The sequence below is a fragment of the Sesamum indicum genome, linkage group LG13, assembly GCF_026168435.1.
Source record: "Sesamum indicum cultivar Baizhima isolate 11 linkage group LG13, ASM2616843v1, whole genome shotgun sequence".
NCBI lineage: Eukaryota > Viridiplantae > Streptophyta > Magnoliopsida > Lamiales > Pedaliaceae > Sesamum > Sesamum indicum.
In genome coordinates this window covers 10,167,528-10,194,565 of record NC_142669.1, presented here as the reverse complement: position 1 = coordinate 10,194,565, position 27,038 = coordinate 10,167,528, and the positions used below count along the sequence as shown (strand labels likewise).

The following is a 27,038-nucleotide window of genomic DNA, read 5'->3' as shown; positions in this document are numbered from 1 at the left end:
CGGACCCGCAACCTTAAAATTGGTTGTTAGATTACATACTGACACAACCTGATGGAATCGAACCTGCAACCTCAAAATTGATTGGTTGTTAGATTACATACTGACACAACTTGATGGAATCGAACTTGCAACTTCAAAATTGGTTGTTACGTCCGTTGAGAATTTAAATCCACAACCTCTAATTTTAACATAACTCGACTATGTCATTTATGTTGTAAGTCATCTTTTTACATCTATAACCACTCATGCAGGTGGGACCTGGTAAAATGTACGTCTCTGGACCTTCTATACCACGTGTGTCTGTCACACCAATATATGACTGATATTTGGGACATTAGTTATCGATTTAAAAAATCAATTTAATTTAAAATTGCTAATTCATATGCCATATGTGTATATCACTCATCGATGTCTGGTATTAGGGCTATAAACAAGTCGAATCGAGTTGAACGCGTTACTATTCAAACTTGTTGGGATTACTATCGAGTTGCACTAAACTTAATTTGGTTAATAATAATTATTAAAATCAAACTCGAATGATCTTTAGTTAAATCCAATGAGAATTGAGCTTGAATAATTTAATATTATTTAAATATATTTTATTATTATTTTTTATAATTGAACTGAATTCAAATCGAGCTTGAAATTTTTATCTTATTAAATTAATGAATCGAGCTCAAACAAACTTGTACTGATCAATTTCTAATCAAATATCAAATACTTTGATTATTTTTTTCAGCCCGACCCGGAGCCTAATGTACTTCACTCTAGCGTTGGAACCCGACCCGAAGTTAACGGGTTCGGGTAGTTGGAAGTCGTGGGCTGACATTCCCACAGACAAAAGCAAAAGTATCAAAACTGAGAAATTCTCAAGAGAAAGTAAAGCAATTCCTAAAGAGAGTGAAAGCAGATGGCTCTAACAACAAGGCAGCGGCGCTCGTCGCCGATGGATCTCCACACGACGTCGTCTCCTTCGCCGTACTCCAAGCTGGACAAGCCGGAAAGTTCGAGTTCCGGCGACGGCGACCGGGGGTTGGGGTGGTTCCTGCCGTTGATGTCGCTGGGAATGCTGCGGTACATGAGCGCGTCATCGAACATTATACACGACTGCGATGAAGTCTTCAATTACTGGGAGCCTTTGCATTTCCTCCTCTACAAGTCCGGTTTCCAGACCTGGGAGTACAGGTTCAACCGAGATTATCTCTCAGTGTTCTTGTATATGTGTATTCTATACTTCGTTGATCCTTAGGGATTTTTATTTTAATTTTTAGTAGTGTTGATAAATTGGATGCGGGGAGGTTGAGGAATGTATCAGCTGATGCTTTTAACTTGTAGGTGGTGTGCGTGGACTTTGTTGTTCTCTTCGGGTGGTGAATTTTGCTTTCTGATATTGTCAGTTGTGACCAGTTAGTAGCCTAGAGGGATTCTGTGGAAATCAAATAAGAACGATGCGGAGAGTTGACTCAGATGAAACGTTGTTAGCATATTGATCTGAAAAAGTTTTTCTTTTATCTTTTTTCAGTTTGGGTTTAAGCTTTGTATGTGGTAAAAGGATGATTTGTATTATGCTTGTTGATACGGTTGTAATTAGATATTTGAAACTGTTTACTTTTATATGCATTGTTTACAAATGCAACAACTGTTGTCCTGGGCAAGGGCATTGCTAAGGTAGGTAATCTAGTTATTTCAATTTTTCTAGTATAGTTCCTGCCCTATATTGTGGTCTGGGTGCTCGTAGCTACTCATATGACTTGGGCCATGGCATTAATTATGTCAATCTTATTGTTGCTGAACATTGGCATGCTTGATGTTAAACTTTACCAATATCATTCATCTGAACCCTGCAATGCTTGATGTTAAACTTTTACCAATATCATTCATCTGAACCCTGCAGCTCCGAGTTTGCACTGCGGTCATATCTATATATTCTTTTCCACAACATAGTTGGTTGGCCTGCTTCTTGGTGGTTTGGAGAAGAAAAGGTAAGATGTTTCTTCAGATTCCTCTGCTTTGATATGCCACCCAACTGCAGCCAGTTTTCTTTTATTTAAATCTTTATGCTTTAAAAATTTCAGGTGAGAGTCTTCTATGCTGTGAGAATATTTCTTGGCATTCTCTCTGTCATTGCAGATGCTGCCCTCGTGGTAGCCATTTCCAGGAAGTATGGAAAACGTATCGCTTCATATACTCTGGCAATGCTATGCTTAGCCAGTGGTTGTTTTTTCGCTAGCACCAGTAAGTAAGCCTCCTGAACTTAATTTTATTTGGTTGATTGGTTCATATGCATCACTGCATATTTGAGTTCTCTGGCAATGGCTTCTGAGAGTTGGTAGTTCGGAGTAAGTAATTACTTATTGAGTTTTCAATCGGAAATATGGATGTGGGACTAGGTCTGGACATGAATTAAAAACATGTTTTTCCTTCAACCATAATAACTTGTGGTGTGGCTTAACATGCAGGTTTCCTACCAAGTTCGTTCTCTATGTATGCTATGTCTCTATCATCTGCACTGTTTCTTTTTGAGAAACCTGCAGCTGCTGTTGCAGTTGCAGCCACTGGAGTTATTCTCGGGTGGCCGTTCTCAATCTTAGCATTTATTCCAGTCACAATTTTCTCCCTACTTAGAAGGTTTAAGTGGGCATTTCTGTCTGGCGTGGTAACTTCCGTAACTCTCTTGGTAAGATACATTTACCAACAACTCAAACATATATCTAAAGTTGAGTTAAAATTATCATTCAAACTCCTGTGACAAACACGATTATATCCATAGGTTTTTAATTTGTTGCATTCTCCGAGTCAACATTGATTATACATGTTTCTCCAATTTTCCAGGCACTATCAGTTATTGTTGACTACTTCTACTACGGAAAGTGGACATCATCTGTTCTCAATTTATTGATCTATAATGTATTAGGTGGTGGGGAGAGTCATCTGTATGGTACTGAGGGGCCATTGTTTTACCTGAAGAATGGCTTCAATAACTTCAACTTTTGTTTCATCCTTGCTCTGCTTTTTGTTGTAATCCTTCCCATTGCAAAAAGAAAGTATGTTCCTGAACTGTTGGTGATCGTCTCACCCATCTATATCTGGGTAGCTTTTATGTCTTTGCAGCCGCACAAGGAAGAGAGGTAATTTCATCAATTTCTGCCCTTTGACCCTGAAACTAGGAATTTTTATTGTATTTTCTCCAGATATCCTTTGTTTGGTTTCACTTATAGTGACATCTTTCGGTGATCTATGGTTTTTTTAATATGTAATAGTGTTTGCTCGATGAATATTATGTTGAATTGATTTTGTGCCAAGCTATGGGAACAAAATCTTTTGTTGGGGATCATTGGTTTTTATAAATTGGAACTGTTGCCAAACTGTCGTTTGTCCTGTTTCTTTTTCTTGAGGAGTAGACATGTCTAAGTGTTATGAAATGTCTTCTACACCCAAAATTTCTAACGAAAAATGGCATTCAAGGATTTTATCAGGTTCATGGATATTTGTTATCAAATCTGAGATATATAATTGAGAAAGTGATTGTCGTATCAAATTTCTTGGGTGGAAATTGCTCGTGGAAGAGAGCATGTATCTTAGTTGAGTTTGTAAAATGAATTATAGATAAAAATGGTTGGTAATTCTTGTATTATCCTATCATTTTGCAGATTCCTTTATCCGATATATCCACTTATTTGTGTTGCTGCTTCAGCTGTCATTGAGAGCTTTCCTGATCTATTTAGGGATAAGTACGATCCGAATGGTTCTTCTTTGCTTGTTGTGGTAAAGCACCCGATTTCATAAAGCAATATCTTTTGGGCTGAATGGATGCTGCTTAGGACTTACTTTTGCTTCGCTTGTACAGATAGCTAAAGCTGTACGACCGCTGGTTCTTGGAATCATTTTATGTGCTTCCCATTCTAGGACATTTTCATTGATCAATGGTTATTCAGCTCCGTTGGAGATATACAAGCATTTGGAACACCATGATGATGCAGGGGAAGGTAAGGCACAGTTCTGTACTTAATCCTACTATGTGATCATAAACTGACAGTTACTAGTATCATATCATATTTTCTCCCTTCCAGGCATCAATTATCTATCTTCAATTTGAATGTATGCGCAAACTGTGAGCTGATGTTGAAAAATGTTAGTAGAATTGGTTATTCTTTGTCTTTCATGCTTTAAGTTCATAAGGTTTCTCGTAGATATGAATAAAAGAGAAGAAATGAACTTTTATTGGTTGATTCCTCTGTCATTTTATTTATTAACTTATTTCTTTTATTTTGACACAATAAAAAGTTTCTGGCGCCACTCGCTCAAAATAGGTTAAACCATATTAAAAGTTGGAGAATAGAATTACCTAGGAATTGTATATTTTCTGATTTGAGAAGATAGACTCTGATATACGTAAATGCGGATGCCTCACGATGATGTACACAATGGTTTGGTTAATAAAATGAGTGTTAGAGAATTAGAAGTGACGCTCTCTAGTGCATCAAGAAGGTATACTAAGAAATTGCAAACTAACATGCTCAATCAACTGAAATTCAGTAGTTACTAGTTAGCTGTGTAGAAAGAAGTATTTAATGTTACAAAACAAACAGTTCTATCTCTGACATGATTTAAGATGTTCGTCATACTTTTTCAACTCTTGACCTCATATATCCTGAGGAAAATGTTTGATGTTGTAATCAAGTGTTGTGTTTTGTTCTTGGGCTGTGCTGTGCTTGTCCGTGAAGGTTCTGTTTATTGTGGCATTTGTAGTTCGCTATGCGCATTCTTACTTTTGTAAGTTTTTATGCATAATGTAGGTTCCGTCCTTTGTGTTGGAAGTGAATGGCACCGGTTCCCATCATCTTTTCTTGTTCCTGAGTATGTGGGGGAGGTTAGGTGGATAGATGATGGGTTCCGAGGTCTTCTTCCATTTCCATTCAATGCAACACTGGGTGGAACATCTGCAGCTCCATCTTACTTCAACAACAAGAACCAAGCATCACATCAACAATATGTAATTCATCCGCCTATTTGCTTTTCTTTTTTTCATTTCTTGTAATTAAAATTTCTTCTACTGGGAGTATCAATTTTATCATTTTACCTGTAGCAATAACTCTCTCTTTTTTTGCCCCAATTTTTATGTAAATAATTTTGCAGTTCCAGGATCTAGATAAATGCACTTTCCTTGTAGAATTGCAGCTCCAAAGACCTTACCTTTCTCGTGGAAGTGACTTGAAAACATGGGAGGTAAACTCTCTCTCTCTCTCTCTCACATACACACACACAAATGCATACAAACATACTAAACATTTTTGGCAACCCTATCGTAATGTTATCCACAGGTATTGGCAGCATTACCTTATCTAGATCGGGAATTGTCACCTCCCAAGTACCGCTCGTTCTTTATTCCATACCTTTGGCAGCAGAAGAATGTGTTTGGCTTGTACAAACTACTTAGGAGAATACCAAACTCATAACCAGATTTGCAACAAGATCTCCAACTTGTTGCAACAATTATAGTCTGAACTGAACCTCCAATGCTCCACCCTTTGACCTTGTTACTGGTGCAATCTATAGATGAAACTCACTCTTTAGATACTAATCCGAGTTTAGGAGAACTCTCTCAGTTGCTTCCACTCTGAGGAAGTTTATGAGGATTTGCATCAATTTTGTAAAAAATGTAGATTATTTATTGGTCTTAATTTTTCCAGAACTAGTTGTAGTTTGTTATCTAGTGTTATAATACATTTCATTTTCCCCATCCCCCCATGGTTTATAGACTCATTGGTGTTTTGGTTCTTTGTTTCAATCCGGTAATTTTCAAAGGATGATGGTATTCGTAATTATGTTAAAGTTAAAAAAAGCTCATTGTAATTTACCCTTATTTTAAGTACATGCTACATCAAGTACTTACTCATTGTACATCAAATGTAGCATCTACTAGATGGAGATATGCCTTTTATCCCATGTCTCCCACTCCAATTGGCACATGACTCATTTTAGCCTCGTTGTCACGTTCTTTTTTTGGAGGGATTGATCTTCCAAGTCCTATTAAATGGCTCTCTTTTAAGCCTGCCAATAGTGTATTACTCTATCAGGACACCCACCCGTATCCAATAAATATTAGTAATTGTTTTACATACTTTGGATTTACGGGTAGATACCTGTTGGTTTTTATTCATATTAGACACAAAATAATTGGGTCTGGTATTTATTACCCATTAAATTATGTTACTTTTTTTTTTACAATAAGTCTGGAAAAATAAGAAATTTCAAATTAAGTTTACGTCAAAATCAAATAATTTTTTTTTTTTTTTGTTTCAAAATGAATGAAGCAATTCTACTTGTTTTTTGTAATGATTTCATCAAAACATGTTACTAAATTAATTTATTAAAAATATTTCATGAATTTGTGATTGATAAAATAAAAACTGTTTGAATATTTGATGTGTGCAAATTGATCATCGTTGAAATATAAATAATGATTCTGACTCTTTTTAAATATAAATTGTTATTAATTAATTACCTAATCGGGATCGATCTGATATAAGAACGGAAATTGAAAAACTAGTAGAGAAAAAGTAAGTTAAGTGTAGGAAATATATTTTTAAATTTGAAATATTTTTTTTTATACATTTGAACTCACATTCAACTTTTATTGGATTGTTTTTCACAATTCAAATCCCACAAATTTTATATGTTGCACGTATTTAGCTAATTTAAATTTCTTATGTATTTTTCATTTTCTACATTATCATGTTAAGCTCAAATCAAATTTGGAAAATTTTTCATACTATCACTAAGTAAAAAATATATCACAAAACATGTACAAAGTTTAAGAATTTTTAGATGACAAATAAAGTTAGCACTTAATATAAGTTTACAAATTCAATGATTTTAAATTAATTGATCGATATAAATTTCAAAGTATTAAAAATTTATTCTGCAGACAAGTAAAAATTTAACGCCAAATTATTGATTTTTTTGACAAATTCAAACATTCGACGTTGACTTGGGAATTATAGTTTAGATATTTCTAAGTTGAGTCATCGTTAATGCCTCATTGTGATCCTGCAGATGAGCAAAAGGATTTGAACTTGGATTTCCTTCTCGAGTTGTTACGATGATATTTCCTAGCTCGTATTTTCAGAATTTTTTTGTAACAATTTTTAATTTTTTAACGTAGATCTCAACTTTTTAGTTTTGTAATTTTTATCGTTTCCTTGGGCTTTCAATTTTATTCTTATATGTCAAAGAATTGGTGTTCTTTCCACCCAAAATTTATGAATTCCAAGCAACTAAATAATGAAAGAAAAAAGAAAAGAAAATTGATGATGATGTTGTCAGAACCTTGCAATATTTTCTCAGACGATACACAGGAAACGAGCACCATGATACGAGTATAAACTATATCTCTTGTTAAGCTGCGAATCTTTGAGGTTCTCTAGTATACTTGTTATGTACTGTTAATCGACAGTTCGACACTCTTGGTACTGGAGTTTGAAGATTTCGAGGTGGCAAATTTAATATTTACAATCTACTAATAACCTATAGAAATTAATAAGAAACTGCTTATAACTTTTTACTTAAATCAATTTAATTTAAACAATTCGAAATTAAAAAAAGTGTCGAGTAAAAACACTTTTTTCAACTTATATTTCAAAAATAAGATAAAAAACACTTATTTTAAGCCGTTGCAGATAACAGTTAGATCTATTAACCATCGCTTTAATTAGACCGAGTCTAATTACTCAACAAAAACAAATACAACAACCAAATGTTTATATCTTTTGATTTATTTTCACTAAAAAAAAAAGAGTGGAATGGGCGCAAAGTAATGCAGAAAAATCGTTACACCGTTTTCCCAATTTCTGCACTATAAATAGCCCCCCATGCAAACACACAACACACACAAGAACAAGAAGCATTTCAAAGCAAATAAACAAACAATAAACAAAGCAAAATGGCAAAGGCCGTCGCTCTCGTCTCCGCCCTTTGCATCCTCGCCGTCTCCGTCGTCGTCGTCCACGCCCACAAAGAAAAGTTTTATGTCGAGGGCGACGTTTACTGTGACCCTTGCCGCGTCCAGTTTGAGACCGAACTTTCATATCATATTGCTGGTAATGTTTCATTTACAAATCACATTTGCTTTTTTTAAAAGTTACACGTACAATTCTAAATAATGTCGACATTATTAAAAGTACTATTATGTTATTTGGCTGTTGCGGGTGGTTTCTGTAATTAATGAATTGACGAGCGTGGGTGGGCGCAGGAGCGATGGTGCGAGTGGAATGCAGGGACATAGAGACGAAGAAGATCACATTCTCGATGGAAGGAGTGACCGGGAGCGATGGGCACTACAGCATAATGGTGACGGGGGATCACGAGAAGGACATCTGCGAGGTGATCCCGACGAGGAGCCCCAAGAACGAGTGCAGCGAGCCCATGGGCGACTACGAGAGGGCCAAGGTCGAGTGCACTGAGAATAGCGGTCTCCACAACACCATCCGCTACGCCAATCCCGTTGGCTTCATGACCCCTAAGGTCCTGCCCGAGTGCGCCCCAATTCTCGCCGACTTGGCTACTTTCAATGAAGATTCCAATTAAATTCATGGGTTTTTTGTTCTTGCACTTTTGTAACACTCTTCATATTTTGGTGTGTTGGTTGATTCGGTGTTGTTGATACTGCATCACTGAATCCATTCCAATTACATTGTAACTTATCGTTGGTATATTGTTATTAATAATCAATACTAAATATTTGTGATTAATTTGAATAGTCGGATGGATTAAACTGAATAAAAATTAAAGTTTAGAAACGTCAAAATAAAAAATAAGTATAAGGAATTGAAGCGATTCTAATGCAAAACGGGGAAGGGAAGTGAAAGAGAGAGAGGAGGGAAAGAATAATAGTTTTATTTAAGTTGTTTGATATGATTGGAAAGGAAGTTCAAATATGTTTTCTTGTTTACTATGATGAAAATCAGACTGAGAAGAAAAGAGTACTTTTTGTAATTTTACTGATTAAATATTTCTCTTTATTTTGTATTAGATAATAAATGAATTAATATTATCCTAATATAATTTTAGTATATCAAAATTTTAAAAACCTTATTAATGAAAATGTTTACCAAATAAGAACAATAATATTTTTTTATTAATAAAAATATTTATCAAAATAAGTTTTTATTTATTCTAAATTATTTAATTTAAATAGAATTAAAATTACTAACAATATTTTCGACCAACGAATTCGAATCCAAACATTAATGCTTTTGTTGGTACTAAAAACAAGTTTGTATATAATCTCCAAACGCATTGAATAAGGCAACGCAAAAAAGACACACATTTACAACGATTTTGTTATATTTTCTCTGACAATTATGTACAGTATTTATTAACTGGAAAGAGAAAAGAATTCGAGAAAAATTATATATATAGATATATATGTAATAGAGTAAATAAAAATACAAACTGTACTTTGTTTTTTTTATCTTTTTGGCCTTATACTTTTACTTTCTCGTCAATTTCTGACGGAAACAAAATTGAACTCCGAAGGAGTTTTATATACATCAAGTTGTACTTCACCTCTATCTCTTTCTCCTGTACAAACATTAAATTATCTCTTATACATTCATTTTTTACTTCCACTTTTCACCCCAGTTAAGGTTCGTCGGATTCAGATGAGAGGAAAAATTAAAGTGAATGGGAGAGGGGGAGAAGGGAAAGAATAATAATTTTGCTTCAAATTGTCTCATATGATTGGAATGGTAGTAAATTTCAAATACTTTCACTTATTTGGTACCAAAAAAACAAATTGATAAGAAAAAACTATTTTTTTATAATTTTACTGAATAATCTTTCTCTTTATTTTGTATTAGAAAATAAACAAATTAATATTATACTGATACAATTTTAGTATATTAAAAATTTAAAAAATTTATTAATAAAAATATTGATCAAACAAGAAAAAGAATATTTTTTATTAATAAAAATATTAATCATTGATTTCGAATTTTTCAGCGATTTTGCCTTTTAGGCATTATACTCTCACTTTTTCATCCAATATGAAAAAAAAAATTGGAATTCAGAGTTGTTTCATATAAATCGAGTTTTACTCTGCATCAATCTCTTTCCATAATCAAAAACTAAATGATCTCTTATACATTCATCAATTATTTTATTTACCCAATTCATTATTATTCTGATTATTTTTATTGAGTTATATAAAAAGAGAATGCAATGAAAATTTTCCCTCAACGGAATCAATTACCCTTTTCTAGTGAGAGAAAACGAAGAAAAACCCTTCTGTTAGCGTAAACTCTCCGACTAGAACAGCCGAGAGAAGAACAGAGTTCCGCGTATTCAATTCAATGGCCAACAGCAATTTACCGCGTAGAATCATCAAGGTTTGATCCGATCTTTGCATTGTGAGCTTGATCCCTCTTTTATGTTCCTGCACAAACCCTATGTTTTACAATTTTGGTTCGTTTATTTTAGCTCTGATTTTGTTTTGATTACTCTTTATGTTTTTTTGGTTTAATAGGAGACGCAGCGTCTTCTGAGCGAACCGGGTAAGCCCTTCAATTTTCAAACATGCAATCGATGAAAATTGGCGTGTTTTAATTTAATGAAAAGCCGCGTATCTTACTTCTGCAACTGCATATGTAATATTCTAAAAAAATAGCCAGTTTTATTTGTTTCAAAGGTTTAGTCTTGAGATTTTCAGTAATGTGTTTAGGTTTTGTATTCTGTGTTTCTCTGTTTTTGGTTTCCCTTTTAGTTTCTTTCGCCCTACTGACTTGCATGTGAAGCTTATTTTATATTTACACGGGTGTACTGCGATGTAGTGTTGGGTCAAATCTCAATTGTCTGTGTTTTTGTTTTGTGCAAATTTGATATCTAGCATTTTATGAAATATTATTATTAAAATTCGATGTAATTGAGTGTTTTTGGTGTGTGGATACAGCACCAGGAATAAGTGCGTCTCCATCAGAAGAAAATATGCGGTATTTCAATGTTATGATTCTTGGTCCCACACAGTCTCCTTATGAAGGTAAACAGAGTCAGCAGTCTCTCTTGACTGAATAAATGTGCCTGTGAGATTTCAGTTTATGCATTTTCTTCAGTTGGTGCTCAATGTGGTGATGATATTTTATGAATTTCTCATTGTTAACCTTTATAATCTTATGTGGACTATCAGCTTAACTTTTTGCTTTTTGGAGGACTTGTAAGTCTTTGTGATGCTTCCTGTTTTTTCAATTCTCATTGGTAGTAGAACTTCTCAAATAAGTGGATATAGGGTTGTAGTTCTGCTACAAATGATATTCTGTTCTTATACTTGGGCTTCTGAGACCTTGATGTATTTATTTCTGACCACCGAGAGCTGAACCACTTAATTTGCTGAAACATTTGTGACTGGGTAGAAGTCTACTAAGCCATCCTAGTTTCTGAACTGTGAAAACCTGTCAACAATTCTTCCTGTTATTCTTTCATTGTGTATGTACTTTCAGGTTAACTTTGTTTCATATGATTTATGTAACATAAATATTGATTCATGCTGATGCCCTACTTGATTTATTACAATTTGAATGCATCATTTTCATGTTTAAGTGGTATATATGCCATCTCTTTTCTACATACGTCATCAGCAATCATGTAAATATTTGAAAACAATCAGTCATACTTAGCCTTTTTCATCTTCTTGTTTCGCTATGTGATTGGATCTCTGGATCACTAACGGATGAAGTGTCTTACAAATCTTTCTACTTTGTCGTTATAGCTAATACAATATGATGGTCTTATGTATTCTTTTGCTGAAGTGGTGAATTCTACACTGCAATTGTGTATATGTTGTGTGGTATATGTTTTCTTTTCTTTTCTCACCAAGACATGAAGTCTATCTAATTTATGTTTTGTTTCTATCTTGTCTGTTGGCATCACACTGTAGGAGGTGTTTTTAAGCTGGAGTTGTTTCTACCTGAGGAGTATCCTATGGCTGCCCCAAAGGTATACTAATTGATATCATTGGTGCATACTCTAAATGTGCCTTATGTACACAAACACAACTTCAAAGTGCACAAGAATGGAAGATATTCTTTTTCACTTCCTTGGACTGCATTTTGAATGATGTCAGTTGTGAGTTGAACATTTCTGTTGGACATTTGAATGATGTGCATCTTCCATATAGTTAACCTTATTTTGTGCAGTCTTAGTTTATGCCTTTGGGTTGATATCATGACTAACAAGTAATAATGCAGGTCACCAAAAGAATACCATCATTTGGTTATTGTTTTGCTATTTTAAATGTTATTATTCTTATACCTGGCATTTTGTTCGTGGTTGTGTGAATGTATCTGTTCTATACTCCTTTATGGTTTAGTTGATATTATTGTGGATGAGCACAATATACCGTAGGATATTGGTTATGTTGTAGTAGTTAAATCACCACTTTATGCCTGCACTTCCCTGTCAATGAGTTATTTTCGTGCGTCTCAATGATTGCTTTATAACAGTGTTTCTAGTTTTATGCAGTGGTGATCTAGTACTACACTGCAAGCTCCTTTATCATCCATGACCAGTCACCCTCACCACTGCTATTATCCTCACATAACTAACTTCTACTCCCTCAGCGCATAAAAAATAATGACTTGTTTATAAGATTGACCTATGCATGCCCTTGTAGTGTTCTAATTTTGTCTTTTCAGTTCAGTTTTCTATTTTAAGTAAAACAAAGAGCCTGCTGTTGCTAAATTGTATTCCTTCTGGTCTCACCTAACTGGTAAAAGTTGCTTCCTTGTACAATAACTGCAATTGTTCGCTTAATAGCTTCCACAAATTAGAGTCCAGGCCAGATTGAGCATTCTAATTGCCCAGATAATTAACTGGTCCCTTCTCTAGCCTGGATCCTTTAAAATCTGATGAACTGCAAGAACCTTAAAAGAACCATGTTTTGAGAGAGCCGTTTTAACTGCCTCGTTTAACTGGTTAAGTCAAAGAACCTTTTGTGTATAGCTCATTTATTTCTTAGCCAATGCCACCAGTAGATGCACTCCACTATTAGCTGGTGAGGCCATGATGATGATTTTTCAGTGCAGTAGATTGATGTGAGGAAAATAAATAAGAGAGAGGTCCTGGTGGAACAGAAAAAAGGAAGAGAATGAAGAGGAAGCAGTGAAGGAGAAGGAATGAATGATGGAAGTGGATTAGCTAGCTTATATGTAATAAAGAAAATTTGTTTACTATTATAAGAAAAGTTCTTTTCCTAAAAATTAGTAGCATGTGAAGTTTTATTTATCATTTTATAATTAATCTTATACGGTTTTGTTCTAGTAGTTTTATAAATTTAGAAACATACGTATGACAATAGTTATTTTGTGGTTCAATTATGGATTGATGCCAGCTTAACTAACGGATGAAGCCAATGGAAATAAAATATTCTTGTTTGAAACAGGTTTTTGTTATTCAGACTTGTCAAAATTTTCTGTCAAGTGAAATTGCATTTACATGCCTGACTGTTTTTGCACTATTTCCTGACAGGTTCGCTTCCTCACAAAAATTTACCACCCCAACATTGATAAGGTTTGTTTCCTAGGTTTGGATTTTTTTATCCACTGTCTTTGCATCTTGCTGATGAAACTTTAGTGCAGCTCGGAAGGATATGCCTTGATATTCTCAAGGACAAGTGGAGTCCTGCTCTTCAGATTAGAACTGTACTTCTTAGGTAATAAAATTAATAATGATATCTTAGTAGCAGGCTGTTATTGTTTTTGTGAACTCGTGTCCACGGAGAATATTATTGTGCCGAATTTCATTCAACCGTTCGATTTTTAATTTCGAACTAGTATTCTTTCTGCCTGCATAATGGACTGTCTTTTGTATGTGCTACTAAAAGTACTCTTATCATTCTGTTCTTGTTGTAGCATTCAAGCACTTCTAAGTGCTCCAAATCCTGATGACCCACTCTCAGAGAACATTGCCAAGCATTGGAAAGCAAATGAGGCTGAAGCTGTTGAAACAGGTGTGCGAAAATATTTCCTTGCTTCAAATGATTTAACATGGTGCTTTGGGTTTTAAACATTTTTGCATTTTCTTTGCTTTCTCTGACTAAAATCCAAGATCCGAACTTAGCCTTAACAAGCAAAGTGAAACTTATAAGTGATTCCTTGATGTGATCTCTATTTGATGAAAGCTTTGCTGTCTATCCTGCAGCTAAAGAGTGGACACGTTTATATGCAAGTGGTGCCTGAAGTACACGGAACCTGTGTTTCCTTTAGTATCTAATATTGTATTCTATCGAACATCAAACCATACTGCAAAATTTGAAAATATGATGATGCTCGAAACCTTTGGTATTTAGTTTACGGTGTTACTGCTTTGTACTTGTTTCATATTTGCTCTGTTGTTCAAAATGTGCAATGATAAAAAGGCACTTGTGAACGTTAGTCGATAAGTGTCGATTTTACTCATTGAAAGTATACGATTCTGTCGCATTTTGTTTATGCGTATTCGTCATCGTGCTGATATGATCTCCTAGTCCACTTAATACTGAAGTTATTTGAAATTCCAAATCCTTCACCTTGAAGTTTAGGATGAACCCACAAACACATTGTTGGGTTCGGAATCTGGTCACTTGTTTTCTCTCCAAAAGTGAAAATGAATCAAGAAATAGTTTACTGAAGTTGCCAAGAAAGTGTTGAATTGGGTTTGATCAAATCTAGTTGGAAGATTTTTCTCCACCGTTGTGTTTGACAATTCCAAGTGTTATAAACCCTTATGTATTGGTTGATCCTTGGTATAATGAAGAACTATGCACTTTATTGTTCTCATAAACAAAATGAGAAATATCAGTCAATATATACGTCCAACTAAAGTTAACATTGGAAAGAAGTCAAGAACTTCCATCATCAATTCACCCATAAATGCATAACCCCCACATGTCAAAATACGCCTAACCCTAGCATGCAAGTATCTCCCCACGACCAACCTAAAGAAAGAAAACAAGAATGGCGGAAAAGGAAGGAGGGATGGTATCGGGGGCCTGAAAATGGCGGTATCCTGGCTGCCAGGCGCTGGCTGACGTGCTAGCCAGGCTACATGTGGATCCTGTAGAAGGAGAAGAGGATAAAGAAGCTTCGGCTGGGATTGAAGACGAAGAAGACGACCAAGAGGATAAAAAACCTTAATTAGGTGCAATTGTTATTAATTTACTTCCAACATTAACTTTTCTAAAATTATGTATTAAATATGTGATACAATTACATTTTAATTTTAATCAAACTCAGTCTGAATTAAAATATTTCCACGCCTTGTCGTGATATGAAAATTGCATGTTGCAACGGCTATATTTTGAGGGTGGAGAGAGTAGAACTATCATGAACAGTGTGTATGCAGTTTTGAAGTACACAGCAGCAGTGAAGTGATGATGTGGTGAAATAGGTTGATAATAAATGTGACTATTATGTCTTGGATTTTCCCATTTATGAATCTTCACTTTACTGTGTTGTTTCAATGTGTTTCTCTTTTGGCCCCTTTTCTCAGCTTTTTCAATCTCAAATCCCTAATTTCACTTGCTCTCTTCTCCACTTCTTTATTAAGATTCCGATATATATATATATATATATATATATGAGCAGATTGGACACACTCAATACATATGTAAAATAGTGCAAAAATTTATAAAATTATGAGCAGAACATAATAGATTATTATAATAAAATGTGGGATATTTTAGGAATTTCACATTCAGCATACCAAATTGATATGGGTGAATTTATTAAGAGTATAAGGGTATTTTAGAAATTTCACATTTGGCAGCCCGAAATTAGTTACCCTAGGGACTTAGGTGTAATACAATAGTACTGCAATTGAGTTTAATTATACAACAACATCAAAGTGATAGTTCAAGTGAACTAAGCTGTGTCTTCTTAAATTGATTCGAACATGAACCTTACACGGGTTAACTTGATTAAAATAAGTGATTTCGGTTCACTTTGCATCTTGATATAGCTGTGGTAACTGACAAGATGCTTGGGATAAGTTTAAAAGTTTTTCAAACTATAAGATGTTTAAGAACTTATAAAATATTGAAAACGTTTTACTGAAATTCTTAGAGAATTAAGTTTGTAAGATCCAAAAATATGATGCTCTGAGCTTATGATCAGCTTCTTTTGAAAAGAAGTAAGGAATTCTCAACTTGCTTTTGAGAATTCGAACAAATCCGCCAATTTTAATCATACTAATTAGCAATATTGCATAAACTCCACAATTTAATTTTATCTAAATATATTAAGAGCTTATTATTTTTAAAAATAAATATAGCATTTTAAAAACTCTAAAAATATTTTATAAAATGTACGATCTTATAACTCCTAAAGATATATATCAACTTATAAAATATTTTAAATAAGTAGTCGTGACTCAAACTGAGTATTTCACTGAATTGGTCAATGACATATAAATATTAGGGGTAATTTCATTCACACCCCTCAATCTATAGTCTATTTATACAGACTGTTCTTGTCTTTTATATTATTAGAAAGCCACCCATAGTAGCAAAAGAATAGGAATAGTTTGTATAATATTGTTGACGCTTTTGGGGGGTGCATGTGTAATTTTTCAAAAAAGTATAAGTGACTTATGTAAATGGTGTTGATATTTTTAGTAGATGTAGGTATAAGTTTATAAAAGACGATGATGGTTTATGTAAATAGATTATAAATTAGGGGTTGTAGATGTAATTAGCCCTAAATATTATTACACATATCATGTGATTTATTAGATGCCGTCAAACCTAATTTAAGCTAAACTTTTTTAATTTATTAAAAATCCAAAAAAAATATTTTCCCAACAGAGATGGGGTAAAAATCATACTCAAAACCTTGGTCCTTGTTCGTTGAGAAATTACAAACCTACCCTCATAAGAACAAGACACAGTACTTTGGCAGGAGGGTAGTTTTGTAAAAGTGCAAGTGAAGTTGGATAAGGCAGCGTTTGGCAGGAGGGAAAAGTTCATTGTTGGGCTAACGGGAAGTCGCCTTCACCTGAGATGTGTGAAGCTTCCATGGATAATGGAGCTTATTATTGATCATGGGCTGTGGGGACTGTTTGGAAGCTAGCACTTATTCAATGCTTACATGTGATTTTTGGCCCTCTACACTCTACGAATATGGGATAACAACTTTCTCCCCCAAACAAACCATTCACTAACATTATCTAAATATTGCATAAATCAAGACCTAAATCTCAATCATGGTATTAAATTGGGAAAGTGGTTGGTGTTTAGGATATTGCATAAATCAAGACCTAAATCTGAATGCGATATTACACTTTTTCTCAAAAAAGAATTTCAAAAATTACACTTATATATTTTAAATAAATTATGATTATATAGTATTAATATATCTTGAATATAAATTATATTTGACAGCTATTGAGTTTAAGATCTAATTCCACAAACACTCTCTGTTCTTTAAAAAACTGCAAGCATACCCTATGAGGTTGTAGTTGTAATTATAAGTACACCTCATATTTAGTCATGAAATTTTACCAAACATCCCCTAACACCAACTCCCGTCAGGAAATTTTACAAAAGGCCAAGAGTGTCTAAATAAGGAGTGTACTTGTAATTTTACAAAAGGTCAAGAGTGTCTAAGTAAGGAGTGTACCTGTAATTCTACAAAAGGCCAAGAGTGTCTAAGTAAGGAGTGTACCTGTAATTTTACAAAAAGCCAAGAGTGTCTAAGTAGGCTACACCAATTGTCTTTCTATATTGTCCAATTTTAGTAGGTACAAACACTAAAATCGGAGTATCCCAAACGAATCTTATGGTAAAATTTTCAAAATTAGGACATCTCATATCATATTGTAGGTTTCATGTTTGTATCTGTCAACTTAAGACGTAGAATGGTAGCCAAGCATCATAACATCACTTCCATTCTTAAAAAATCAGTTATTAAGGAATAGTGTGGTACTCTACCCATCGTCCAACAGATGTGGGATGAAAAATTTGTAATATTCTCCTCCTCCAAATCCGCAAATGTCCTCGTGCAATACGGACTCCCTACATCAGAGACTTGCATACTATAATCTCCCCCTCTAGGCATCAGTAGAAACATGGCTCTGTTACCACTCGTCACAGACCAACATCCATTTGTGAAAATTTGGTTACTAAAGGAAGAGGAGTATCCCACTTTATAAAAGAACATCTCTCCCAATCGATGTGAAATGAACAACTTCTAACAATCTCCTCACTCAATCCATGGACACTCTCGGGGCAGTATGAACTCAACATCGGCAGTCCTATATCACACTCGCACACATACTCATCTCCCCTACTAGAAACCTAACTCCGATATCACTTGTTAACTCAACATCGGCAGTCCTATATTACACTTTCCTACTAAAAACCTAATTCCAATATCACTTGTTATAGGTTTACGTCCATCTTGAAAATCAATTATTAAGAAGAAATATCCTAATTTAAAAACATCTTTGGGACCTCTCTCTACCGTGAGATAGAGAACTCGTAACATAAAGCAAGCTGAGTCTATAATTGTAATTGTACACTCCCAGAAAATTAGGTGGGTTGGGCAGTCGTCCACTCAGACTGTCATTAATTGTACTCAACTACCCGCAGCCGCAGGTTACACTGCAGCCCTTATTAATATAAGAGACCATCCCAATCAAGTCAACCAATCAACTCTCTCTACTCACTCACCCTCACCCTTCCGCTGCCACATACAACCAAACCCATAAATTTCAGAATATTTTTTTTTATTTCAAATTTTGTTATATTTATTATTTTATTTAATATATATGCATCATGTATATAAAAGTATTTTTTAAAATAAAATAAATCATATAGTGTATACTATATTACATGTCAAATCAAATAAAAAATACCATCCACGCATACGAATCAAGTGACAAATATATACACTTGCTGTATAATTAATTCAAACATGATCAAATCCAAATTTCCATGAACCAAATGCTCATGATAGCAACAGAAATCAAAACCATACAAATCAAATCTTTTATGCTTAATTAGAATAGAATACATGTAAATCCAATAATTCATTGATAATCAAAGGAAATAAGATGGAGGTCTCATATAAAAGGTCAATGTTGCAGGAAAATAATTACATAAATTTTGAAAAAGAAAAAAAAAAAAGGGAAACTTTATTGATTTTTTTAAATGGTTGGAAAAAAACATCAATGTAAATGATAACATATCATCTTCATTCAAGAACATAAAACCACCAGACAATCCATGTCCTTAAAAGGGCCCTCCAATGTTGTGTGTATATCTCCATCATATATGCATGTACAAATCCTTGTCTAAAAGACAATCCCCCTCCTCTTCAAGCTCCAAGAACAGATAATTTTACATAAAAGACGGTCTTTTATCGATTGAACATTATATTAGGAAGTAGCCGGTTTGAAAGAAGATGGTAAGATACGAGGTTCCAGGAAAGATTATAACGAGGTCGGAGATGGGATGATCAGATCAATGAATGAATGAACAAAACGAGCGAATCGGAACTAAGCTACATTTATGAGTTTCCACCGGCAATGTGGCTGGATACGGCTCCTACTTTAGATGATTCATGTAATAATAAGCTCTAGTTATGTGTCATGGGTAATGGATAACCTTGTTCGGTGGTTTAGGATGCAAGAGGAAGAGAATGGGACAAAGGTATCTAAATGCTGTAATGCCTCACCGACGACTCCAATACCTCTTGACTCGGGCAGACCATTTCCTTCACTCGGCTGCCGTTTCTGTATATCTTGAATGTTGGTACTATTCTGACATTTTCGGCGTGAGCGATTGCTGGGCTCTCGTCGATATCCACCTTTAGGTTAAACCACAAACAGACAATCAATACTCCTGCTTATGTTTATGAGAATACAAGATTAGGTCAGGAGCGGAGACTTCAATGCAGAAGGTAATAAATGATACCTTGAGGAAATTAATGGATGGATATCGGGAGCATAGTGTGTCCAAGAATGGAGATATCTGTTTGCATTGCGCGTTGGAACTTGCTTTGAAATGGACGACAGAGGCACCTGCATTTTGCAATTATGACAATTAAAACGTCATACGGTTCAACAAAAATGTGCTGAAGGCGTAAATGATGATAACAGATTGTACCAGATGAGGAGATTGCGGCTCGGAACTGCTCAAGACCAGAAACGGACTCCACATCACCGCCGAATTTCATGTTGTGCACCTCTTCTCCACGTGATTTCCTCAGGGCGATTTGTGCATGGAATAGAGATTCAGCGACCTCATTGTCGTCTGGGAGCTCTCTTCTCAAAACCTCATAGTCTCTCACAGCTTCGCTCCAGCGTTCAAGCTATAATCAGTGACGTGTATCGAATTTAAACCATAAATCGAACAGCATCCAGTTTGCACATGATGTAAAAATGTGTACGGAATTTTGGAGAAGGCAACTGAATCAAAGAGGTATCTTTACCTTGCTGTTTGAGGCGGCCCGTCGCAGTAGGGCTTTAATGTAGTTTGGCTGGATACGGAGAGCTTGGTTGCAATCATCAACTGACTTTTCCCACTGACCAAGCTTATACCAACAAGCTGCTCTATTGCAGTAGAGAACAGAATTTGTCGGATCGAGTCTAAGACCTTCTCCATAAGCCGAGCAGGCCTCGGTGAACCTTTCCGACTTGAATAAATCATTCCCCCGCGCACGCGCTCGACAAACCAACCTCACGTTGTTAAGTAGAATTGAGATTTCAACATTATGGGGGTCTATCTGTCCAGCTTTCTCAATGGCTGTAAGTGCACTGTCGAACCTGCAAATTTCATCAATCAAGTTATGAATTGCATTCTCGATTTCTTTTATCTTGGAGAATACAAAAAACCACCCAACCTTACCTTCCCCTGGACAATTCAACCTGGGTTCTAACAAAGAACACATATGCATCTGAAAGCATCCCAAAAATCTTGGCCAGGGAATGGGTACTGGCAGACGGCACAGATTTAGGGATGTTAGACAAAGCTAAGAAAGCATCATCTTGTTGGTGGAGCTTCAATAGAGCTTCAGCCCTACATGCACATAGCTGAAAATTCAAATTCAATCAGTTCACTGAGAATAATTCTTCAGCATTCTGAGTTTGACAGTGAGAGCAAGGGCCAGACCTGAGGCGAAGCATCAGCTCCACAAACAATGGCAGCATCAACTTCCCTCAATGTGCTTTTCCAATCACCAACTCTCCGAGCATCAGCACACTTGTTCAGATGCTTCTCGACTGACTGCAACTTCTGCAACTCGACGGGATCCGGTTGGTGCCCTGAAAAACAAATGTGCTTCCTGGCATTCTCAACCTGTCCTAAACTGTGTGACCCTTGGACGAATTAGAATTACTTAAACTGTGATGCAATGCTAAACAAAATCAAATTCCAAAAACCTAAGCCAGAAGACGGGAAAGACGATCCAAACTACTGAACTAAAATGAGATAAAATCGAGCAACTTCATAAAAAGATTCTCAACAGATTATATTATAACTAGTAAAGCTTCAATGACCATGATGTACAGACATTATTAAACTTAATCATCGTAACGTTCTGCTAATTCCCATTAGTTTAGACCTAAGAACTGGCTCATTAACAGAGGCAAACCAACATGGTCCTCCATCCTGCGAGCACAAAGGGAACCACAAAAAGAAAGAACCAAAATATACAGTAATACAAGTGTAAAAGCTCAAGGGCAGACGCATTATAATGGGGAACATAGAGAATATGTAACAGTGAGATTAGCCGCAATAAAACAAGCAGCATAAACCATCACAGAAAGGAATTGAAAACTGAACCAGATCTGGCAGAAGATGAACAAAAACAAATTACACAAATATAGATCAATCCTTTCACCATTTCCAAGCAACACAAAACCAAACTCATAAAATCAAATAATTCTAACCAAGAATACTTAACATGTATAGAACAAGACCAGTTTCATCTGTAAACAGGAATCATTGCATTACAACTCAATGAAATCTAACAAAAATAACCAAAAGACTGAAATTTTAAGCACCAAGAATTGAACTTTATTGCACAAACGCAATCAAGATTCAAAACTTATTCACAAACTCACCTAAGAAGCAAAGCTCCCAATCGATGGTGTGCCCTCACATAACCCGGATCCAACCTAATAGCCTCCTCACATTCCCTCACCGCTTCACCCAACCGCTTCAGCACCATCAACGCCGCAGCCCGATTGCAATGGTACGCAGCATTGCTTGGCGATATCGCAATTGCCTTCTCATAAAGGGTCAGCGCCTCAGCAAAATGACCCTTCTTGTAATTATCATTCCCCATTCTCTTCAACTCCTCCGGATCATTACTACTGCAGGATACCATCCTCTTTCCCGGATCCCCGCCAACCATTAGCCCTCTCGAGTAATTCGTCGGTCCGCTGTCAGGACCCGGTTTAGAAACAGGACCACCCCGGATTATGCTGCCATGACCGTAATTCCCAGAACCGGACCCCAGAACATCGGGTTTCGTCGACCGACTCGCCATGCCGGTCTTCAAGACCCTGCCGGAGGGGCAAATGTTTCCGGTGGGGATTACATTTGGGGACGGGGAGTTGACGGACCCCGAACCAGAGAAAAACAGCTGGTTGGACCCACATGAATGAGACCGGGTATGACCCGGCTTGAAGTTCCGGGCTGGTGAAGGAGAACTCTCCACAGAAAGCTCCCCCGAGTGGCTTTTGGGGTTGGTATCGGACTTTCTCGGGATATTCGGGTTAGGCCCGGGCAATGTCCGGCCCGAAACCGATCCGGATGAACTGGAACTGCTACTAGTGGTGGTAGCAGCTTGCCCACTACCGTTTCGGGTTCGGAGCGGCGAAACGGGCGAACCCAGATCGAGTTCCCGGAAATCCGGCTTGTTAACGTTAATCTCGCTGTCTTCTTCATCACAAGTCAACGTGTTTCGCAATCGATGAGAGAGCGTTTCCAGCCCTTGTTCTGACATAGTTTTCCCAGAATGCAGCGACATTTTTCAGACACACACCCCTCCAACTCCTCTACCTCTCTCTGTTTCCTCTCTCACCGTATATATATACGTATGCCCCCCGTATATATAACAACTTGGTGAATCCTTCACACCGTATTCCAAGAAACGTGAACTATGACAAAAGTAACAAGAACGCAGAGGTAGCTAAAACGAGAGGAGATGTTCTTGAAGAGTGCATGAAGAGAGAGAGAGGGAGAGGAGGGAAAGAGAGAAAGAGATGGGGATCTCGTGATTTTAATAGGGCTAAACCAAGAATGAATGTGAATGTTAGAGAGAGAAAGAGGGTTGTTTTCTGAGTAATATCTGTGGAGAGAGAGAGAGAGGGAGGGAGGGAGGAATGGGGTTCTAGAGATGAAGGAATGGAGAAGAGAAGAGAGAGAGAGAAGAGGGTTTCATATTTCTTTTGCCTCCTCAGTTCCACTCTCCTCCTCCTCCACCTGCTGCTTCACGAGACAGCTTTCTCTCTCTTCTCTCTCCCTCTGTCTCTATATCACTCCATTTACTCTACCCCCACTTCCCTTTTCTTAATTATTACCATTTCCCACTCCTCTCTTCCTTTCTCTCTCCTCTTTCTCTCTCTACACCACCCCATTATTGTTCATATTATTAATTTTCATTTTTCTGATTTTCAAGAAATATTGGATGCCCACTTTCAGCAATGGAGTGTAGATGCATCATTTTTTAGATAATTTTCAAGCGGTATTGAATTTTATAGGATTTTAGAGTTTTTTTTAATAAATTGATCATAATTATATCATAAATTTATAAAATTCAAGATAGTTTATGGAAATACATAATCAAAATATTACTTATCGTAATATAAATAGCATAAATATGTAGTCAATATATATAGATAATAATTACAAAAAGTCAATATACACATAATAATTATATATTGCTGCCTGAAATTTTAGAATCGAGAAAATTTCTATGAAAATTTACTTTTTTTAATTGAAAATCAATATTACGTGCAATTTACTTGATACAAATTGTACGGAAAGTCAAACGAAAATTAATGAGAATTGCGTTGAAATTTTAACAGGGTCAGAGCTTTTTATCTGTTCATACACAATACATAATCAAAACATTATGATTCGTAACCTAAATAGTATAAATACGTAGTCGATATACACATATGATAATTATAAATTGCCGTATGAAATGTTACAATTGAGAAAATCTCTATGAAGATTTACTTTTTTTATACTGAAAGTTAACATTCGTGCAGTTTACTTGATACAGATAACTTAAAAAGTCAAACGATAGATAATGAGAACTGCATTGAAATCTTAACGAGATCCGAGCTTGTTATCTGTTTGAGCACGTGTAAGAAATAAATAAACTAAAACTTTATTACGTGGGCACGTGAATTTATTTCTCTCAAAAAATTAAAAAAATTGACATATATCATATTTGTATATGGACTTCTCGACATAAGTATAAATAGATTATAATTGTTGAAAAAATATTCTATATTTCTTTTTCTTTACACAGTTCACCATAGAGTTTATGTGAAAGTGTAATGTAAGAAGTCGAGATTGTCTATTCTTACACGAACCAAAAGTTTGATAAAGTAGTGAATACGTAACAAACGCACTTCTTATAAAACGTACATTCTCTTCGTAAAATAACACACACTTTAATTGAAACATAATAAAATGTGACAATTTCTTTCTAAAAAGTAGGGTAGATTATATGCATTTTATTTCTTAAATTTGTCATAATTATAAATATCCTTTTATTATTTAAAAATTATAAATATCCTTAAATTAATGACTGTCTAGGGATATTTATTTGTTAGACAACCATTAATTATAAGAAACATCTATAAACAACGATGAAATATTTATAATCATGATAAATATTCAGAATGCACGTCGGGATTTACCCAAAAAATTAATCAATAAAAAACTCATAAGTCCAACGTTCAAAAATATTTATTATAAAATTAATTACTAGTACAATCTATGCAACTATAAGGAGTAAATTTTTATTTCAAATTCTATTGTATCTCCGTATTTTATTTAATATACATATGCTAAATCTATAGAGAAGTATGTCATCTATTTTATTTTATAAAAAAATTAATATATATATTTCAAAAAAAATATACACATAATATGTAAGTTTAATAGACAATAAAAAATTAAAACAAAAAAATCCAATCTAATCAAATAAGTGAGAATGCATGAGAGGAGTTGAGCACGCGCCTTGATTCCGCGTGGCTTGAAAATCTGAAGAGCAAACATTTAATTGTTGGCCATATTAATTAACATTTACAGAATAGGAATGATGTAGGAGAGTGGCGCAGCAACGCCTCGCCTTTAGTGTCAGGTTTGCTTTGCACCACCATTTAATCAAAATCTTTTATTCGGAATTAAATTAATTATAAAATAAATATATTATATTTATTATATAATTAATTATTTTATTTAAATTGTAAATCAATTACATAAAAAGTATATTATATTTGTTATATCATTAGTTCGAATTTTATCGAATCGAATCCGAACTAAAATTTTTCCTGTTTAATTACTCTACCACCTAATTTGTATATTTAATTTTGTAACTTAAAATTTAATTCAATTTTAATATTATTATTTTAATTTTTAAAAATAAAGTCACGACTTATAAAAGAGAATAACTAATCGTTTTTTTATAAATTTGATGTAGTTAAATGTAAACCTCACATGAATTAAAAAAATTATATATAGTACTCCTAATATTTGTTTTCATATAACAAATAGATATATTCGTTAATTAAAATTTATCAAGTCTGCTTATATTAACAAAAAATTTGAATAAAAATTCATACTTACACTCGATTGACTTAATAAGGACTTATTGCATGTCAAATAATTTTTTCTTTGATCAAACTATCCATATACATCGAGTGATTTTTTTTTATCATAAAAAGATTTATTTAACCTGCAATAAGTCAATCATGGCCACGTATGAATATTCATTCAAATTTTTGGCGAATATTAATAAACTCGATGAATTTTAACTAATGAAACGATCTAGCTACTAGACAGAAATGATGTTATGGGCAGTAAATATAATTTTTTAAATTATAAGGGATTTAAGTATAATTACATCAAACTACGAGAGTGGACGGTGTAATTATCCATATAAAAAATCTTGTTTTTCATAATAAAAAAAAATGCGCAAATTACTCTGTCGTTGTCCTTTTTATAATATATGAAAACGATTAGGTGACTTGCATATAATTTTTTATGACAACTTTTTAATAAAAATTGGTAAGGGGACTAAAAGTGAGATAATATTAAAGTTACGAGGCCATTTTTTAAAATATTACGAGCAATGAGCCTAGATTATGAATTTTTCTTCCTTTTTGACTCCTTTTATTAATTTTATTTTTTTTCCCAAAAAAAATAAAAAGAAAAAAAACTATCTTGGTAGCCATGCATGCAAATGAACAGCGTTGTACTTGTCTGCGGCGTACTCCCACCCAAACATATGTGCCTCTGTAAACGTGTCCAGCTACATCATCACTAGTTACTAGTGGGCCCCACGCAAAAGGACAAATTATGTAAGATGAGATTCCCATCCATGGATATTTTCTTCAGGTTGCGTTTGGCTTCAAAATTTTAAATCTTAATAACATTTTTTTTAAATACTTTGAATTACATGTTATTAAATACTGCTGATTTTAACTTTTTTATGTAAGATAATTTTTTTAAAAATTTAAATTTATCAATTCAAATACACTCCGAGTGAATTTTGAATTATTGATTAGAAATGATAATGTTAACTTTTAGAAAAATAAATTGTAATATTAAAAAAAATTATATTTAATGTCATTCATTTTATTTAGCCAATACTTTATAATAGCACATAATACGTATAAATATTGGTAAATATATTACTCCATCATTTACTGAAAATAAAATTTTTATTACAACTGATCGATCAATTTAATTATTTTTCTTATTGTAGCATTAAAATGATTTAGGTACTTTTTAAAGTTTTTTTTTATTTATATATATCGTTAAA

At 34.5% G+C, this 27,038-nt stretch overlaps 4 protein-coding genes across 5 annotated transcripts; 3 read left to right on the top strand and 1 right to left on the bottom strand.

Moving 5' to 3' along the window:
- The first annotated feature begins 848 nt into the window (after positions 1 to 848).
- Positions 849 to 5,709, top strand: EBS3 (Alg9-like mannosyltransferase family). The gene is made up of 10 exons (XM_011099923.3): positions 849 to 1,185; positions 1,895 to 1,982; positions 2,076 to 2,235; positions 2,460 to 2,677; positions 2,833 to 3,128; positions 3,651 to 3,765; positions 3,848 to 3,986; positions 4,797 to 4,993; positions 5,137 to 5,226; positions 5,322 to 5,709. The coding sequence occupies exons 1-10, from the start codon at positions 911 to 913 to the stop codon at positions 5,454 to 5,456; spliced, it is 1,713 nt and encodes a 570-aa protein (XP_011098225.1). The 5' UTR covers positions 849 to 910; the 3' UTR covers positions 5,457 to 5,709.
- Positions 5,710 to 7,892: 2,183 nt separating this feature from the next.
- LOC105176940 (anther-specific protein LAT52) lies at positions 7,893 to 8,727 on the top strand. Its single transcript, XM_011099925.3, has 2 exons — positions 7,893 to 8,099; positions 8,252 to 8,727. The coding sequence occupies exons 1-2, from the start codon at positions 7,943 to 7,945 to the stop codon at positions 8,584 to 8,586; spliced, it is 492 nt and encodes a 163-aa protein (XP_011098227.1). The 5' UTR covers positions 7,893 to 7,942; the 3' UTR covers positions 8,587 to 8,727.
- Positions 8,728 to 10,218: 1,491 nt separating this feature from the next.
- Positions 10,219 to 14,423, top strand: UBC36 (ubiquitin-conjugating enzyme 36). Of its 2 annotated transcripts, none has more exons than XM_011099926.3 (8): positions 10,219 to 10,388; positions 10,526 to 10,553; positions 10,949 to 11,035; positions 11,930 to 11,988; positions 13,519 to 13,560; positions 13,629 to 13,702; positions 13,902 to 13,999; positions 14,191 to 14,423. In XM_011099926.3, the coding sequence occupies exons 1-8, from the start codon at positions 10,353 to 10,355 to the stop codon at positions 14,226 to 14,228; spliced, it is 462 nt and encodes a 153-aa protein (XP_011098228.1). In that variant the 5' UTR covers positions 10,219 to 10,352; the 3' UTR covers positions 14,229 to 14,423. The 2 variants fall into 2 exon arrangements, with proteins under 2 accessions (XP_011098228.1, XP_011098229.1); XM_011099927.3 differs by having other exon boundaries at positions 10,220 to 10,409.
- A 4,614-nt stretch (positions 14,424 to 19,037) lies between these two features.
- LOC105176942 (TPR repeat-containing thioredoxin TTL1) lies at positions 19,038 to 23,523 on the bottom strand. Its single transcript, XM_011099929.3, has 7 exons — positions 22,093 to 23,523; positions 21,140 to 21,335; positions 20,876 to 21,060; positions 20,460 to 20,793; positions 20,135 to 20,339; positions 19,943 to 20,049; positions 19,038 to 19,835 (listed from the first exon to the last, which is right to left on the bottom strand). Exons 1-7 carry the CDS (start codon positions 23,001 to 23,003, stop codon positions 19,683 to 19,685), a joined length of 2,091 nt encoding a protein of 696 aa, XP_011098231.1. The 5' UTR covers positions 23,004 to 23,523; the 3' UTR covers positions 19,038 to 19,682.
- Between the last annotated feature and the right edge of the window lie 3,515 nt (positions 23,524 to 27,038).

What these genes read in the sequence shown, in the direction of transcription:
- EBS3 (XM_011099923.3), top strand. Translation starts at nt 911, where the DNA reads ATGGCTCTAACAACAAGGCAGCGGCGCTCGTCGCCGATGGATCTCCAC. An exon ending in TTGTTTTTTCGCTAGCACCA is followed by an intron (nt 2,236 to 2,459) that starts GTAAGTAAGCCT and finishes CTTAACATGCAG; the next exon opens with GTTTCCTACCAAGTTCGTTC. An exon ending in TAACTTCCGTAACTCTCTTG is followed by an intron (nt 2,678 to 2,832) that starts GTAAGATACATT and finishes CCAATTTTCCAG; the next exon opens with GCACTATCAGTTATTGTTGA.
- LOC105176940 (XM_011099925.3), top strand. Translation starts at nt 7,943, where the DNA reads ATGGCAAAGGCCGTCGCTCTCGTCTCCGCCCTTTGCATCCTCGCCGTC. An exon ending in ACTTTCATATCATATTGCTG is followed by an intron (nt 8,100 to 8,251) that starts GTAATGTTTCAT and finishes GGGTGGGCGCAG; the next exon opens with GAGCGATGGTGCGAGTGGAA.
- UBC36 (XM_011099926.3), top strand. Translation starts at nt 10,353, where the DNA reads ATGGCCAACAGCAATTTACCGCGTAGAATCATCAAG. An exon ending in TACCGCGTAGAATCATCAAG is followed by an intron (nt 10,389 to 10,525) that starts GTTTGATCCGAT and finishes TTGGTTTAATAG; the next exon opens with GAGACGCAGCGTCTTCTGAG. An exon ending in GCGTCTTCTGAGCGAACCGG is followed by an intron (nt 10,554 to 10,948) that starts GTAAGCCCTTCA and finishes GTGTGGATACAG; the next exon opens with CACCAGGAATAAGTGCGTCT.
- LOC105176942 (XM_011099929.3), bottom strand. Translation starts at nt 23,003, where the DNA reads ATGTCGCTGCATTCTGGGAAAACTATGTCAGAACAAGGGCTGGAAACG. An exon ending in TTGGGAGCTTTGCTTCTTAG is followed by an intron (nt 21,336 to 22,092) that starts GTGAGTTTGTGA and finishes AGGGTCACACAG; the next exon opens with TTTAGGACAGGTTGAGAATG. An exon ending in GTTGAATTGTCCAGGGGAAG is followed by an intron (nt 20,794 to 20,875) that starts GTAAGGTTGGGT and finishes TGAAATTTGCAG; the next exon opens with GTTCGACAGTGCACTTACAG.